Source organism: Oncorhynchus mykiss, chromosome 2, assembly GCF_013265735.2.
Source record: "Oncorhynchus mykiss isolate Arlee chromosome 2, USDA_OmykA_1.1, whole genome shotgun sequence".
NCBI lineage: Eukaryota > Metazoa > Chordata > Actinopteri > Salmoniformes > Salmonidae > Oncorhynchus > Oncorhynchus mykiss.
In genome coordinates, this window is record NC_048566.1 from 39279974 (window position 1) to 39298258 (window position 18285).

General features: G+C 41.5%; 1 protein-coding gene across 3 annotated transcripts in view; it reads left to right on the forward strand.

The window, feature by feature from the left end:
- Positions 1-18091, forward strand: part of LOC110489358 (calsyntenin-3) — a 41639-nt gene extending 23548 nt beyond the window's left edge. For all 3 annotated transcript variants that reach the window (XM_021562076.2, XM_021562082.2, XM_036947881.1), the window contains 9 exons: positions 2490-2549; positions 2683-2831; positions 3067-3215; positions 9503-9729; positions 12677-12838; positions 13391-13536; positions 13779-13914; positions 15265-15449; positions 15592-18091. In XM_021562076.2, the coding sequence (XP_021417751.1) occupies positions 2490-2549; positions 2683-2831; positions 3067-3215; positions 9503-9729; positions 12677-12838; positions 13391-13536; positions 13779-13914; positions 15265-15449; positions 15592-15735 (1358 nt within the window). In that variant the 3' untranslated portion in view covers positions 15736-18091. The remainder of the gene's footprint in view (positions 1-2489; positions 2550-2682; positions 2832-3066; positions 3216-9502; positions 9730-12676; positions 12839-13390; positions 13537-13778; positions 13915-15264; positions 15450-15591) is intronic.
- Positions 18092-18285: the final 194 nt, after the last annotated feature.

Genomic DNA, 18285 nt, shown 5'->3' on the forward strand with positions numbered 1-18285 from the left:
AGGCCGCTCAGCAAGGAAGAAGCCACTGCTCCAAAACCGCCATAAAAAAGCCAGACTACGGTTTGGAACTGCACATTGGGACAAAGATTGTGCTTTTGGAGTAATTTAAAGGCAATGCTACCAAATACTAATTGAGTGTATGTAAACTTCTGACCCACAGGGAATGAGATGTGAGAACTAAAAGATGAAATAAATCATTCTCTCTACTATTATTCTGACATTTCACATTCTTAAAATGAAGTGGTGATCCTAACTGACCTAAAACAGGGAATTTGTACCTGGATTAAATGTCAGGAATTGTGAAAAACTGAGTTTAAATGTATTTGGCTGAGGTGTATGTAAACTTCCGACTTCAACAGTATGTATGTATGAATGTATGTATGTATGTATGTATGTATGAATGTATGTATGTATGTATGTAAAAATACATTTCTTCCTCTTTCACATTAGGTTATTTTGTGTAGATTGTAGATGAAAAATTACAATTCATTTTAGTCCCACTTTGTAGCACAATTAAATGTGACAAAATCCAAGGGGTCTGAATACTTCTGCAAGGCATTGTACATACACATACGTCATCTGACACAGAAAAGCATGGCGTTTCCCTCCTCATTCACCTAATTATATTTGTGTGAGATGCTCTGACTGCCTCTCCATACTCTATTAATATCACTGACTTATCAATTATTTAGGCTAACAGAACAACAGGCAGGCCAGACGGTTAGCCTGCCAGTTACACCAGTGCTAATCGCTAAAATGGGACACACTGTCTGCCAATTAGCACTGGAAATACAGTCACACACACATTAATGGCTACTTGCCTGTGTGGCAGTCAGCTGCTGGAAGATAATGAAGGGTATGACACACCTTTGTCAGATTTGCACGTTTATTTTCTATCTTATTCTGTATTTTTTCACTCTTCTCTCTCATTTTCTTTTTCCACTCCTCTCTTGCTTTTACTATCCTTTTATTTCTCTTCTCACACCTCTTTCTCACTTCTTTCTGCCATCCTCTACCCCTTCTCTGCCAGTGCAGTCAAAATTCTGTTTTCCTGTGCTTTATTTAAGTGATAATACCCCAGAAGACGGTGTTTGGAGGATATATTGGCACGGGTGTTATATATCCTCCAAACACCGGCTTCGGGGTCATTATCACTTTTATACAACGGGTATACCAACATATTCAAATAATTATTGACATATTTTTATTAAATATTCATACTATTTCATCCTTCCACAATATATAGTCCCAACATAAATCTAGGATTGCTACCCAAGCCAGCTGGTCGTTCGTTCTATCGGTTCGGTTGCTAGGAACGCGACCCAGTCATTGTCTTTTTGTTCTGTATCTATGGTTCTAAATGTTCTATTGCCATACTGGCTGGCAACGTTCTTATCCCTTGCTTGCTAGCTAGCCAACGACGGCTAACTTAGTCACGTCAAAAAGTGCAGCCAGCATAACAGCAAAGTAGCTGCATTTGCATTTGTTTAAGCTTTTTTCTAATGGCATTTATTTACATACATCCATAGAAATTAGCTAATGAGGCGCTATTTCACCTGGTATAGAAAATTTGCTCTCTCGTCAGGACACTTGTTCAGAGGAGCTAGCCAACAACACAGCTAATACAATCACTTCAAACTGAAGCTGGAAAGACTGCAAACTAGCTGCACTTCACTTCATACTTTTTTTCAATTGACATTTCTTTGTATATATCCATAAAAATGGTGCCAGCTGATTCATGATTTCGACTGGCTGAGAAAAGCTGCCTGCCTGTATGTCTCATCCAGACTCCCGACACGTTCATTACTAGGGGACAGCTGGAGAACGAATTTGAATATTGAAACAATGTTGCAAATGTCGGAGAGACAGGTAGCAAGGTTTATACAAATCTCCGCTGTTGAAAACAAAATGTTCTCTTAAAATAAATGTTAGATCATGTCTAGATGCTTTTTATAGTGGAGATCAAGTTTATAAATTGCTTGGCTGGGCTGATGAGACAGTGGATTGCGCAGTCAGATGGAACAGAGTAAATAGGCATTTTAACATCATAGATTTAGCTGGTGGTAAGTTTTGGAATAGACACCGGCTGGAATGTGGTTTTAACAAATCAGCATTCAGGATTGGGCCCACCTGTTGTATAAATAGTATTTTACAGCTGATGAAACTAACACTGTAAACGTGTTATTTTTTTTATCAGTGTTTATTTCCTGATAGTTGCTGGTTGAAAATACAATCTACACAGGACCTTCTAATCAGAAGGTTTGCATGGGGTAAATTGGTTAATAGACCAATAATAAAGAGTTCCAAACCTCTCTGCCAACAGCTGGTTTTCAGTTTTCCCCTCCCCACTCAGACCAATCCCAGACAGTCCTACCAAAATTCTTGAGAAAAACATTTTTTCCCCATTTTAATGGAAATCTATATCTAAATGTTACCCATAAATTATTTTATATAAAAACAACTGCCTTTAACCTTTCTTCTCCCCACAGAGACAGAAGATAAACAGAAGGACATCCTTAACAACACCATCCCTGAAGGGAAAGACACAGGTGACTTCATTTGTTTTTACAAGTGTGTGTGTGTGTGTGTGTGCGTATCCGTGCATGCGCATATACTGTATGTGTGTGGGTGTTCATCTTTTTTGTCTGTGTTGACTGTGTTCATTTTGTTTCTGGTTCTTAGGGAAGTATGTGGGTGGTTACCGTGGCCTGTTGTCAGGGGTGACGGTGCGTCCAGGGAGTGTGGAGCCCCACAGTGTGGTGGAGTGTCTGTACGCCTGCAGAGAGGGGCTGGACTTTGGGGACCTGGAGACCTTGGGCTCAGGCATGAAGGTAACCTCGCCCTACTGTGGAGGAGTCCTATTGATCACTGCCTCACTTGGCTAAGGCTTAGAGTGGGCTTTGACGACCAGAATAATTTTTTTCTTCATCTACAGGGTTTGATAGGTCATGGCACCCAACGTTTTTTTAACCTCTGCTATATGTCCTGCTCAGATTGTTGTGTTCAAAAGGGTTCATTTCCCTGTGCGACCTCGGAGCATGAACTCTTGACCTTTGACCTTTTTAGGTGCATGTGAACCCAAGTCAGTCTGCGCTGGTTCTGGAGGGTGATGATATTGAGAGCTTCAACAGGGCCGTGCAACAGGTGACCTACAGGAACTCTCTCCGCTTTGCCACCCCTGGAGTCAGGCCACTCAAACTGACCACCTCTCTCAGGTACACGCTTGCATGTACGCACACACACACACACCAACACACACACAGAGAGGACTAAGTGATCTCGCTCTCCGAGGCCGAAGTGAGTAAGGTCTTTAATCAGGTCAACACTCGTAAGGCCGCGGGTCTGGACAGTTCCACAGCGTGTTCTCAGACCAGGCGCAGAACAAATGGCAGGCATATTCACTGTCATTTTTAACCTCTCCTTGTCCCAGTCTGTAATCCCCACATGTTTTAAGATGATCACCATCATTCCTGTTCCCAAGAAACTCTGAGGCTTTAAGCCACAATGTCTACCACCCTGTAGCACTCACATCTGTAATCGTGAAGGGCTTTGAAAGGCTGGTTATGGCACACATGAACATCATCCCAGACACTCCAATTTTCATACCGCCCCAACAGATCCAAGACGACGCAATCTAATTTTCAATCCACACTGCTCTGACCCACCTAAGAGGAATGACTACGTGAGAATGCTGCTCATTGACTACAGCTCAGCATTCAACACCATTTTCCCCTCCAAGCTCAAAACCAATCTTAGGACCCTGGGACTGAACGCCTCCTTCTGCAACTGGATCCTGGACTTCCTGACGGGCCGACCCCAGGTTGTGAGGGTAGGCAACATCACCCCCGCCACACTGACCCTCAACACAGGGGCCCCTCAGGGGTGCGTGCTTAGTCCCCTCCTGTTATCAAGTTTGCTAACAACATAACGGTGGTAGGCCTGATCATCGACTACGATGAGAAAGCCTACAGGGAGGAGGTCAGTGGCCTAGCATTGTGGTGCCGGGACAACAACCTCTCCCTCAATGTCAGTAAGACCAAGGAGCTGATTGTGGACCCTTCCACATCGACAGGGCTGCAGTGGAGCGGGTCGAGAGCTTCAAATTCCTGTGTGTCCAAGTCACCAAGGACTTAAAATGATTTGCACACATTCGTGAAGAACGCGACAGCGCCTCTTCCCCCTCAGGAGGTTGAAAAGGTTTGGCATGGGCCCTCAAACCCCAGTGTATCACTGGAGCCGAGCACCTTGCCATCCAGGACCTCTATATCAGGCCGTGTGAAAGGAAGACAGAGAAAATTGTTGAAGACTCATGCCACCCAAGCCATAGACTGTTCTCTCTGCTTCCGCACGGCCACAGTACCGGTGCATCAAGTCTGACACCAACAGGCTCCTGAACAGCTTCTATCCCCAATAGCTAACAAAATGGCAACACGGACTATCTGAGTTGAGCCTTTTTTTGCACTGTCTCTCTGTACACTCACAAGACTCTACACACGCTCACTGACACTCCAACACACACACACACACACACACACATACATAGACTAACTTCATTTGCTCACACACATACAGTGCCTTGCGAAAGTATTCGCCCCCCTTGAACTTTGCGACCTTTTGCCACATTTCAGGCTTCAAACATAAAGATATAAAACTGTATTTTTTTGTGAAGAATCAACAACAAGTGGGACACAATCATGAAGTGGAATGACATTTGTTGGATATTTCAAACTTTTTTAACAAATCAAAAACTGAAAAATTGGGCGTGCAAAATTATTCAGCCCCCTTAAGTTAATACTTTGTAGCGCCACCTTTTGCTGTGATTACAGCTGTAAGTCGCTTGGGGTATGTCTCTATCAGTTTTGCACATCGAGAGACTGAAATTTTGACCAGTGGTCTGCAGTGGTCTGATACTCCTTCCATTTCAATATTATCGCTTGCACAGTGCTTCTTGGGATGTTTAAAGCTTGGGAAATCTTTTTGTATCCAAATCCGGCTTTAAACTTCTTCACAACAGTATCTCGGACCTGCCTGGTGTGTTCCTTGTTCTTCATGAGGCTCTCTGCGCTTTTAACGGACCTCTGAGACTATCACAGTGCAGGTGCATTTATACAGAGACTTGATTACACACAGGTGGATTGTATTTATCATCATTAGTCATTTAGGTCAACATTGGATCATTCAGAGATCCTCACTGAACTTCTGGAGAGAGTTTGCTGCATTGAAAGTAAAGGGGCTGAATAATTTTGCACGCCCAATTTTTCAGTTTTTGACTTGTTAAAAAGTTTGAAATATCCAATAAATGTCGTTCCACTTCATGATTGTGTCCCACTTGTTGTTGATTCTTCACAAAAAAATACAGTTTTATATCTTTATGTTTGAAGCCTGAAATGTGGCAAAAGGTCGCAAAGTTCAAGGGGGCCGAATACTTTCGCACGGCACTGTAACATACACACACATTTATACTGACTACACACTCACATACCGTCATCATATACGCTGCTTCTAATCATATATCCTGATGCCTAATCACCTTACCCCTATACATATCTACCTCTATCACTACAGTATCCCTGCACATTGTAAATATGGTACTGGAACGGACCATGTATATCGTTTACTTACTTTCACGTGTTCTTCTTATTTCTATTTCTCGTGTGTTTTTGTTCTACCTTATGTTATCTTTAGTACGATATTGGTATTGATTACTGCATTGTTGGGTTGAGAGCTTGCAAGAAAGGCGTTTCACTGTACTTGTCCACATGACTTTAATACTTGAACACAAACAGGCACACACACTGACAGTCCTTGTGTACATAAACTAGAAATCCAGGGTAAAAGAGGAAAAGCAGGCCTAATGTCACAAAGAATGCAGCAGTATTCCAGAGCTGTGAATGCAGGTTTACAGGACTGCTCAGTGGGAGAGAGCTATTCAGTGGACGTTGATCTCAATTAACATGGACATGGCTGGAGTAGTTGATAAGTAATGCTATGGAATGAAAGGGCATGATGGTAAAGGAATGACGTCGTCCCAAACTGCCATTAGAACCTGGGGATATCTTATCTTTGACTTGTGTTCTGGTCCGACAATTACTTGTATCATATCTCTCATATATCTGTGGCCATATTTCAGCCATGGTGATGTAGCCTGGATGCCCGTCTGTTTTGGATATTTGTCATTGTCTATCCATTGTTTAACAACATAACATCATTGAAGGTTGTCAGGTACCCAGGCTAATGATGGATGAAATAATGTGTTCATTACTTTATTCAAAGATTCTTATAGAACTTGGGGGTAGAACATGTAGACATCTTTTTATTGACCTTTTACCCCTCATAGTCTCCATGCACGAGCACACACACACACTGTCACTCCAACACACACAACACTCACTCCATCATTTGCTCACTGACACATAATATGCACATACATTTTTGCTAACTCTACACACACACTCACATGCAAGCTGCTGCTAATCTGTTTATCTTATATCCTGCTGCCTAGTCCCCTTACCCCTATACATACAGTTGAAGTCGGAAGTTTACATACACTTAGGTTGGAGTCATTAAAACTAGTTTTTCAACCACTCAACAAATGTATTATTAACAAGCTATAGTTTTGGCAAGTCGGTTAGGACATCTACTTTGTGCAATGACAAGTCATTTTTCCAACAATTGTTTACAGACAGATTATTTCAATTATATATTCACTGTATCACAATTCCAGTGGGTCAGAAGTTTACATACACTAAGTTGACTGTGCCTCTAAACAGCTTGGAAAATTCCAGAAAATGATGTCATGGCTTTAGAAACTTCTGATAGGCTAATTGACATCATTTGAGTCAATTGGAGGTGTACCTGTGGATGTATTTCAAGGCCTACCTTCAAACTCAGTGCCTCTTTGCTTGACATCATGGGAAAATCTAAAGAAATCAACCAAGGCCTCAGGAAAAATTATTGTAGACCTCCACAAGTCTGGTTCATCCTTGGGAGCAATTTCCAAACACCTGAAGGTACCACGTTTATCTGTACAAACAATAGTAGGCAAGTATAAACACCATGGGACCACGCAGCCGTCATACCACTCAGGAAGGAGACGCGTTCTGTCTCCTAGAGATGAACGTACTTTTGTGCGAAAAGTGTCAATCAATCCCAGAACAACAGCAAAGGACCTTGTGAAGATGCTGGAGGAAACGGGTACAAAAGTATCTATAGCCACAGTAAAATGAGTCCTATATTAACCTATATTAACATAACCTGAAAGGCCGCTCAGGAAGGAAGAAGCCACTGCTCCAAAAATTGCCATAAAAAAAGCCAGACTACAGTTTGCAACTGCACATGGGGACAAAGATCGTACTTTTTGGAGAAATGTCCTCTGGTCTGATGAAACAAAAATAGAACTGTTTGGTCATAATGACCATCGTTGTGTTTGGAGGAAAAAGGGGGAGGCTTGCAAGCCAAAGAATTCCATCCCAACCGTGAAGCACTGGGGTGGCAGCATCATGTTGTGCGGGTGCTTTGCTGCAGGAGGGACTGGTGCACTTCACAAAATAGATGGCATCATGAGGTAGTAAAATTATGTGGATATATTGAAGCAACATCTCAAGACATCAGTTTAAGCTTGGTCGCAAATGGGTCTTCTAAATGGACAATGACCCCAAGCATACTTCCAACGTTGTGGCAAAATGGCTTAAGGACAACAAAGTAAAGGTATTGTAGTGGCCATCAAAAAGCCCTGACCTCAACCCTATAGAAAATTTGTGGGCAGAACTGAAAAAGCCTTTGCGAGCAAGGAGGCCCTCAAACCTGACTCAGTTACACGAGCTCTGTCAGGAGGAATGGGCCAAAATTCACCCAACTTATTGTGGCAAGCTTGTGGAAGACTACTCGAAACGTTTGACCCAAGTTAAGCAATTTAAAGGCAATGCTACCAAATACTAATTGAGTGTATGGTAACTTCTGACCCACTGGGAATGTGATGAAAGAAATAAAAGCTTAAATAAATAATTCTCTCTACAATTATTCTGACATTTCACCCTCTTAAAATAAAGTGGTGATCCTAACTGACCTAAGACAGGGAATTTGTACCTGGATTAAATGTCAGGAATTGTAAAATGTATTTGGCTAAGGTGTATGTAAACATCCGACTACAGCTGTATATACCTCCATCACTGCAGTTTCCCTGCACATATAAATATAGTATTGTATCTTACTTTTTAAATATTTCCTGTATATAGTATACTTACTTACTCACAGTACTTACTTTATTGTGTGTTTCATGTTTCCTATTCTTATTTCTTGTGTTTTTTTCTAGAAAGACATTGTTATTGATTATTGCATTGTTGGGTTTTGAGTTGGCAAGAAAGGCATTTTACTGTACTTGTGCATGTGAAACCTTTACTCTGCAAAGGTATCAGAGCACAAGGATTTTACTGTTATGTTGAATGATAGCATCCCTGTGCAAGGAGTGGAGCTTGATTTGCAGCCGATATAGGAGTCCGGCTTTTGCTCAACTAGGTAATCTAGCCTTGGGTAAGAGGAAGCACGGTTGAAGCATATACATTTTTTTATGCCACAGTATATCGCACATTATATTAAGTTCATGGATGACCAGAAAAATATGTTTTATTTTTGGGTTAATGCACCACATAGGCCTACACGGGTCCTTTTTTATCCACTTTGTTGATTTAAATATTTCTGTACTGAAGTGCATGTTGGTCTTACCTATCTATGTACTTTTTAGCATCTGTTCCATCTGACCCATCGCAGGAAGTGTTGCAACAACAGGAAGTCCTCATTATCTAACCCTGTAGAGTTTTCTTTTTTGAAGTGGCTGCGCTTATCGTAGTGTTTTTAGATGACCCGGATTTAAGGGACAACAGTGATGTTGTGTTTTTACGCTTGTTTTGAGATCTGTTTCTTTGTTTGTGTTTTTAAGATTAGTCTGATTCCAGGTCAGGAGGTTATTTGCTTTTCTAGTGTGTTCTTCAGTCCGATTTATCAGTTAGTAGTTGGAGGGCATGTTTTTTTAATAGTGTTTAAAGATAAGACTAATTTGAGGTCAGCAGTTCTTCCAGATGGCTGAACAGCAGGCCCTTGTGGAGAGTCAGATATAGCAGCTGCTCACTGAAAGAGAGCGAGAGAGAGACAGTATTACGAGAGCTAGATAGTTCCAACACTCACACACTAAACAACTCAAAGCACCACTTGAATCATAAATCAAGTACTGAATCATCAAATAATAACACAATTTCAAAGTGCTTCTGAAAAGTGGCACAATTAGTATCAGCTACTAATTAGTATCAGACAATACATACAATATCATTATAGTCAAGGGTTTTTCAACCTGAAAATCCACAGGGTGTGCAGGCTTTTGTCCTAGACCAACATTAACACACCTGATTTTCCTAATCATCAAGTCCTAAAACTGTTTACTTATAGAGAAATAAATGGTGCCCTACTTGACCCCCCCATTCTCTCTCTCTCTATCCTCTCTTCCCTCTAGGTGTTTCAATGAGGAGAGTTGTCTTACGCTCAGGCAGTTGGAGGGCTACCTGGTGGTCCTTCAGCCTGACGCCCCTCAGATCTCCCTGTCTGGGGTCGGCCCCCACCTGGCCCGCCCCGCGCCTGAATTCGAGGGCCCCCGTGGTGTACCCCTCTTCCCAGAGCTGAGGATTGTGTGCTCCCTGTCTCATGCTGTTAACACAGCCGCTCAGGGCATGGAGGGAGGAGGTGAGCCAGCAAACAGCCCTTCCATGAATACTACAATGCGGGGGTAGAGACTAGTGCATTCCAATCACATCAATCTAATCATTTTGAGAGCATTTTGCCAGCATTTTATGTAGGAAGGAAACCTACTGTACACGGATTGATGCTTCTAAAGAATAATCATGTGAGCATGACTGATTACATATGGACCATTGTCTGGTCTTTGTGTGATCAGTGTGTCGGAACACATTAAATCATCAATCAAACTGTGCATATTTGACTTAGATTCTACCCCTGATCTCAGCCTGTTTTTAATTGTCATACAGGGCTGAGGCCTGGATCTCAAATTTCCACTTACTAGCAGTGCTACTTAATTATATGTCGGCGGACAAAGAATGTGAAGTAAGATCTGTCTTTCTTCTAAATCAGATTTTGAATTGGGGTGCATGTTTCCTACCCCTGAGAAAGTATGTTCCCAGTCCTATAGTTGGGTTGTTTGTTTGGCAACAAAACCGACGCACGCGCAGACTGGGTTGACTTAGATTGTTGACAACATGTAAACTATATTCCGTCTCCAATGTTTATTGAATACATAAATACATTTGCCCAATGAGCACTTGGTGTCTCTCAAATATGTCGTTACAGTTGTTGGTTAGCTAGCTAGCAGGTTTTTGCCGTATTAGCATTGACATGAAATCACTCAAAACACCTCAAAACAAGACATCAAGAACAAGAGTCACGATTCCACACAAGGCAGTTTCTTGTCATTGTTGGTAGATATCTGGCCGTCCAGAATCACAACCACTCAAGGACTTCAGCCCCATTGAATCGTGCACATCCTCAGCTAGTCCATCTATACATATATTCGTCACTGACCCAACCCCCATCAACTTTCCCCAATGATTGTGTGCGTGAAGACTAATTAGGACCACACAAACCCAGTACTATTATTAGATATGCCTTGTGCATCTCCAAGTGTGAATCCTATGTATGTGTGCAATGGCTGTATATTGGAGAGGAAGCACACCACATCTGTGTTTGTCATCCGTTATGAGGATGATGATGGTTATGTTTGTCATCTGTTATGAGTGTATCTGTTATGATGATGGTTATGGACAAGAGCCTCTTCCTGCATGGGGTCTGTTCAGGTCAGGACATAGTTTATAAAGCTGTGTAGCAACAGAGAAAATAGTCTCTGCCAATGCTTTATCTGCTCACTACCTAATCTATTATGTACAGTTGAAGTCGGAAGTTTACATGCATTTAGGTTGGAGTCATTAAAACTCGTTTTTCAACCACTCCACAAATTTCTTGTGAACAAACTATAGTTTTGGCAAGGCGGTTAGGACATCTACTTTGCATGACCCAAGTAATTGTTCCAACAATTGTTTACAGACAGATTATTTCACTTATAATTCATTCACTGTATCACAATTCCAGTGGGTCGGAAGTTTACATACACTAAGATGACTGTGCCTTTAAACAGCTTGGAAAATTCCGGAAAATTATGTCATGGCTTTAGAAACTTCTGATAGGCTAATTGACATCATTTGAGTCAATTGGAGGTGTACCTGTGGATGTATTTCAAGGCCTACCTTCAAACTCTGTGCCTCTTTGCTTGACATCATGGGAAAATCAAAAGAAATCAGCCAAGACCTCCACAAGTCTGGTTCATCCTTGGGAGCAATTTCCAAACACCTGAAGGTACCATGTTCATCTGTACAAACAATAGTAGGAAAGTATAAACACTATGGGACCACGCAGCCGTCATACCGCTCAGGAAGGAGATGCGTCCTGTCTCCTAGAGATGAACGTACTTTGGTGTGAAAAGTGCAAATCAATCCCAGAACAACAGCAAAGGACCTTGTGAAGATGCTGGAGGAAACAGGTACAAAAGTATATATATCCATAACCTGAAAAGCCACTCAGCAAGGAAGAAGCCACTACTCCAAAAAAGCCAGACTACGGTTTGCAACTGCACATGGGGACAACGTTTGTACTTTTTGGAGAAATGTCTGATGAAACAAAAATAGAACTGTTTGGTCATAATGACCATCGTTATGTTTGGAGGAAAAAGGGGGAGGCTTGCAAGCCGAAGAACACCATCCCAACCGTGAAGCATGGGGGTGGCAGCATCATGTTGTGGGTGTGCTTTGCTGCAGGAGAGACTGGTGCACTTCACAATATAGATGGCATCATGTTGAAGGAACATTTTGTGGATATATTGAAGCAACATCTCAAGACATCAGTTAAAGCTTGGTCACAAATGGGTCTTCCAAATGGACAATGACCCCAAGCATACTTCCAAGGTTGTGGCAAAAGGGCTTAAGGACAACAAAGTCAAGGTATTGGAGTGGCCATCACAAAGCCCTGACCTCAATCCTATAGAAAATTTGTGGGCAGAACTGAAAAAGCGTGTGCGAGCAAGGAGGCCCACAAACCTGACTCAGTTACACCAGCTCTGTCAGGAGGAATGGGCCAAAATTCACCCAATTTATTGTGGGAAGCTTGTGGAAAACTCCTCAAAACGTTTGACCCAAGTTAAACAATTTAAAGGCAATGCTACCAAATACTAATTGAGTGTATGTAAACTTCTGACCCACTGGGAATGTGATGAAAGAAATAAAAGCTGAAATAAATAATTCTCTCTACTAATACTCTGACATTTCACCTTCTTAAAATAAAGTGGCGATCCTAACTGACCTAAGACAGGGAATTTTTACTCTGATTAAATGTCAGGAATTGTGAAAAGTTTTTAAATGTATTTTGCTAAGGTGTATGTAAACATCTGACTTCAACTGTACTTCACTCTGTCTCCACAAAATTGTTCCTTTCAACTGTCTGCTTTCTGTCGCTCTCCCATCCTTTTTACTCTGCTTTGCACTCTGCCTTTCCCCTCTTTCCATCCTTTGCTCTCCCTCTCTCGCCTCATTCTCTCCTCCATTCATCTCTCTTACCCCTGGACCCCCAGCTCTGATGTCAGACGCCGTGGCCCACACTCTGGACGGCTGTGAGGTCCAGCCCCTGGGGGAGGAGCTAAACCCAGAGAGGGAGGAGCTCCTGGTGGACATGGATGCCCTGAGAGAGAGGGGTCTGGAGATAATCAACACCACTGCTTACATCGCCATCACAGGTACCGCTCATTTCCCCTATTTGGATTTATTTTAAAGACCCACTTCAGCTGTGTTTAAACTGTTCCTGTTGAAAAACGATATCCCAGGTATAAATATTTAAAGGGTAAAAAAATAAAATAAATCAAGGAGCTGGTCTGATGGGTGCAATAGAGGACTAAAAAGGAAAGCCCCCCCCCCCCCACTTGTGACATGTAATGAGGAACCCTGCACCAGCTACAGAAATGCACCTTTTGAAAAATTCCATTCTAGTGAGGCTGGAGTGGGTTTTTAATTCCAACAGAAAACTAAGAAAATCTCTCAAACAGAAGTTTGGGAAAACTGCACTAGAGGGATAGTCTGTGTGCTGAAGCGCTTCATTTACTGCCCACAGTGACATTCAGCATGGTGCGATTAGTTGGGCTATGTTGCATATTGAATCGCACCTCTGTTTCACGTTCACAAACTGTAGCATTATCTTATTGTCTTACTGTTTCCTCAGTGTTGAACTGCCCCTAAACTTCCTACTCTCCACCTCTCATTTCTTTCTTTCTTTCTCTCTCTCTCTGTGTTAGGAGCTGAGTCCATCTCCGTGTATGAGGATGTCCTTCGGTCCGTCCGTTACCGGCTGGCTAAAGGCTCGGCCCGCTTTGAGAGGCGGTTCCGTCTGTCCTGCTCCGAGATGAATGGCAGATACACCAGCAACGAGCTCACACTGGAGGTAACTCATCTAACTGACAATAGAGGCTGTAATTAACCCAAAATGGGTTAGCAAATAAGCTTCAATGGGGTGTACAATACCAGGGCACTAGCTAAGTGTTTTTAAACTAGCATTTAGTGGGTAGAGAGAGAGCACCACATTAGTTCAGTTAGTAAGAGGTTCTGTGATGAGGCTTCTTTTTTACCTCTCTTTTACTCTATCTCGGTCTGTCCATCTAAATATTCATCCATCCTTGCTCTCAGGTGAACTTCCTGCACTCCTTGGACAGTCTGTACCACCCGTCTCACCTCCTGGCCTCCCAGCAGCAGTTCCTTCACCCGTCTCATCACTCTGGGGAGCTGAGCGGACACACCCTGCCTAACCCCCACCGCAACTCAGGTTTATACACACTTCATTTACCTCAGTATTAATGTCGACCTTTTTCGCTTGATTTACTTTTTACAGGAGAACTATGCTCTATATTCCTGAGTACATGCGTTTTGCTCATTGATAAATCAAGACACATAACTTCATCTCATCTATCTATTTTTATCTCTATACCATCCCCTTTTGTTTCTATCCACTCTCAAAATAGAGATTCAAAATACAAAAAAATCGCAGGTTCATTTTCACCACAAGATGTCAGTGTCACTGACATTAACCTCTAGTGACACCCCACCCAGTGAACGGGACCGTTGTCATCATCTGACACTAATTAGCATAACGCAACGGACATAAACCTTCCTAGAAATATTCCTATTCATGAAAATCACAAGTGAAATATATTGGAAAACAGCTTAGCCTTTTGTTAATCACCCTGTCATCTCAGATTTTCAAAATATGTTTTACAGCCAAAGCTAGACAAGCATTTGTCTAAGTTTATCGATAGCCTAGCATAGCATTATGCCTTGCTAGCAGCAGGCAACCTTGTCACGAAAATCAGAAAAGCAATCAAATTAAATCGTTTACCTTTGATGAACTTCGGATGTTTTCACTCACGAGACTCGCAGGTAGGTAGCCAAAGTTCATTTTTTCCCAAAATATTATTTTTGTAGGCGAAATAGCTCCATTTGTTCTTCATGTTTGGCTAAGAAATCGACCAGAAATTGCGGTCACGACAACGCCGAAAAATATTCCAAATTAGCTCCATAATATCGACAGAAACATGGCAAATGTTGTTTATAATCAATCCTCAAGGTGTTTTTCAAATATCTATTCGATAATATATCAACCGGGACAATTGGTTTCTCAGTAGAAGCGATTGGAATAATGGCTACCTCTGTATTTTACGCAAGAATTTCTCTGGGAGCATCAGGTGACCACTTGCGCAATGAAGCCGCCTACGGGTATTCTTCAACATAAATGCATAAAACTACGTCACAATGCTGTAGACACCTTGGGGAATACGTAGAAAGCGTAATCTGGTTGATAGGGCATTCACAGCTCAATAGGGACGCATCGGAACGCAGGGCTTTCAAAAGATGAGTCACTTCCGGATTGGATTTTTCTCAAGCTTTCGCCTGTAACATCAGTTCTGTTATACTCACAGACTATTTTTACAGTTTTGGAAACTTTAGAGTGTTTTCTATCCTAAGCTGTCAATTATATGCATATTCATGTCCTGACAAAATATCCCGTTTAATTTGGGAATGTTATTTTTCCAAAAATGAAAATACTGCCCCCTAGTACCAACAGGTTTTATTGACAGGATGGTGGCTGAAAGGTTCATATAAAACTTTCCTCTGACAGTGGTGCCAGGAGCGGCCACAGTCATCATTATGGTGTGCGTGGGCTTCCTGGTTGTCATGGTGATCATGGGAGTGTTTCGAATCCGCTCCATCCACCGCCGTGGCGAGGGCGCCAGGGGAGGGTCTAAGGAGGACAGCGGCCAATGGGATGACTCTGCTCTCACCATCATCGTCAACCCCATGGAGGTAAAGATCTAACTCTGTTTTTGCGGAATAGAATAGATTTTTATTTATTCATTTCAGTGTGGAAGTTTTGAGTTTGATTTAAGAGTAAAGACGATTTTAATGATTATTTGATCACTTCCTTCTCTCCCTCTGTCTCTCTCAGTCCTATGAGTCTCGTATGGGTATATCAGCTGACACTGAAGGTGAGGGGGAGGAGGACGAGGAAGTGGTGGAGTCGCCTGACAACGACGACCAGCGAATCATCATCAAGAAAGAGGGCAGAGACGGCAACCCCCGTCGCTACTAAGCCAATCGTCTCTCTCTCTCTGGACGCACCCATTTCTATGGAAACCACAAAACGGCTCGCCACACACACTCTTCTCAACGCGTTTAAATATTGAAGACTGCTGACACCTCTAGTCTATGGAATGTAAACGTACAACAACAAAACACTGTATTACCGCAACATCACAGCACCATTAATGATCTATAGCCAATAACAGTGCATTGAATGTTTCACCACGTAAATGTTCTACGGCACAATATATACAGTATACTCTAACCGCCTGACCAAAACAACCAACAACAATTGTTTGTGGTGCACTAATTCCTAACTCACAGGGAATTGACATTGTCCTGGAAGTCTGTGACACAGGCCGGACTGAGGCTACATAACTTAGGTGTAAAGTTAAGACTGTATATGTTTTATTATCTCTATATCACACTCCAGACAGCTTTTCCCACCACACAAAATGAATATTGAAGCAATCGATTCACACAAAGCCTCGTGTCGGCCACTCACACATAGACACAAGCCCTGATCCTGACGCTATCCCACACACCTCTAGATTTAATCTAGTCGTCTTTTTGCTGCACAATCTCTCTCTCTCTCTCTCTCTCTCTCTCTCTCTCTCGCTCTTTCTCTCTCTATACATTCCTCAACTTCCAAAAACACGAACCCTCTCCCCACCAGATCTGACTCCAGATCAGATCCACATTTATAGTAACCCTAATATACAAAAACATACAATTATAGGGTTCTAACAGACTTTTACATACTATGTACGATGTGCTAAATTAGATAAAATAAATTGTCCATGCAAAAGTGTACATTTTCAGAACTTTCCTTTTGTCAGGGTAGACTTTTAATTGTTAAATCGTATTGTTTGGTAGAACCCTTTCATTGTATGTTTTTGCAAGTCAACCAAACAGGCTGCCGATACGGGCATAGAGTAACCTCTGACCCTTACCACAACCCCAGTGACTCGACTGAGCGACCCCCAGCCCATTGCACTTTCACCACCCACCGCTCTCGTGACAACCTCACTACAACAACGACACACACACCACAACACCCGCTGTATCCAGAATGTCAGCTCAGCTCGGGCAGTTTTGATTGTATTACATTTTCTGTACATAAAATTATTGTTATTATTATTGCAGTCAACGCTTGCTCTGTCTGTACTCTTAAAGAGGGAGCTGCATATACATATTATTTATTACCAATTACATTGTTTTATCATTTGACCAGCTGTTGTATATTTTTAAAGGTTACACCATCAGAATACAGAGTAATAATAATAGTAGTAGTAGTAATAAGGATGATGATTCCTGGCTTGATGAGTGTATTCATTCGTGTGTTGCATTGTTGTAATTTAAAATCTTGTTCATATCTGAATTACAGTAAATGGAGGGGACATTGTGATAAATAGCTACTCTGTCTCCCCTCTCGCTCTCACTCCTTCCTTCTTTCACACCTCCTTTAAAATATTCTCAAATCGTTCTCTCTTCCTTATCTCCTCTCTCTTCCCCATCGTCGTTTTCTTTTCATGCCAGTCCCCATCATCTCTTTGGTCTATTGAATGTAACCTCCTCCCTCCATCATCCTCTCTCACATCCTCCCTTTGTGTTTATTGCTGTCTGTCTGTGTTTCAATGTGCAGTGATAAACCTGTCAGTAAATAAAGCCTGTTGTTTTTCAGTGTAATATTAAAAATGGAATACAAATTTAATTAATTACTTATATTATTACTATGGTTACTATTGGGACATTAACTGTAATTATTGATACAATGATAACATGGATTATGAAGACTATTGTTATTGATAACTGTCTGAAAACATTTCAAAGTTCATAATAAAACACTGATGACGTCTAAATGCTGCCTGTTTTTTTTTAAAGTAAATAATCAATTTGAAAATATTTCACTATCACCATCTTCTGAGCACTTTTTGGATGGTGTTAAGGTTTTTTTTTAAATCAATAATGACTAATTATGTATACATTTCAATCAGGACTGACTAATCAGAATACTATTATGTTACTGTATAGATGTATGAATTTTATTTTAATCCTAGTACTGAATATAATGTGTGTAATTATAATCAAGACTTAGAACAAAGACTGTTCCTTGGTAGAAACGAATGAACTTATCATCAGACTGGCTAGAATGCTTATCTACACAGGGAGACCTTGGCCTGGTCCTAAAGTATCTAAACCGGTGGGAACGATGTAGGAAGGCTTGTGAACTATACTGCCATTGTATCAGAATGGAGGAGGGACGGGACAGTTTAAAACCTATTACGTCATTTTCAGTTTATAACCTGTTGTAAATTGTATCATGTTCAGTACTCTCGAGAATAAACGCTATTGCTTGATTATGAGACTGGTCTCCGCCCATTTTATGCAAATACGTATTTTACAAATCCTTAGAAATGGGCTGAGTGTATTCATTTAATTGGGTAATAAACATATAGAAATGTAATTCCTCTAACAGATGGTTTGAGAGAATACATAAATTCCTTGGTAAAAGCCTACATATATCAGGAATAACCAGATAATATGTTCGTTCCTCTCC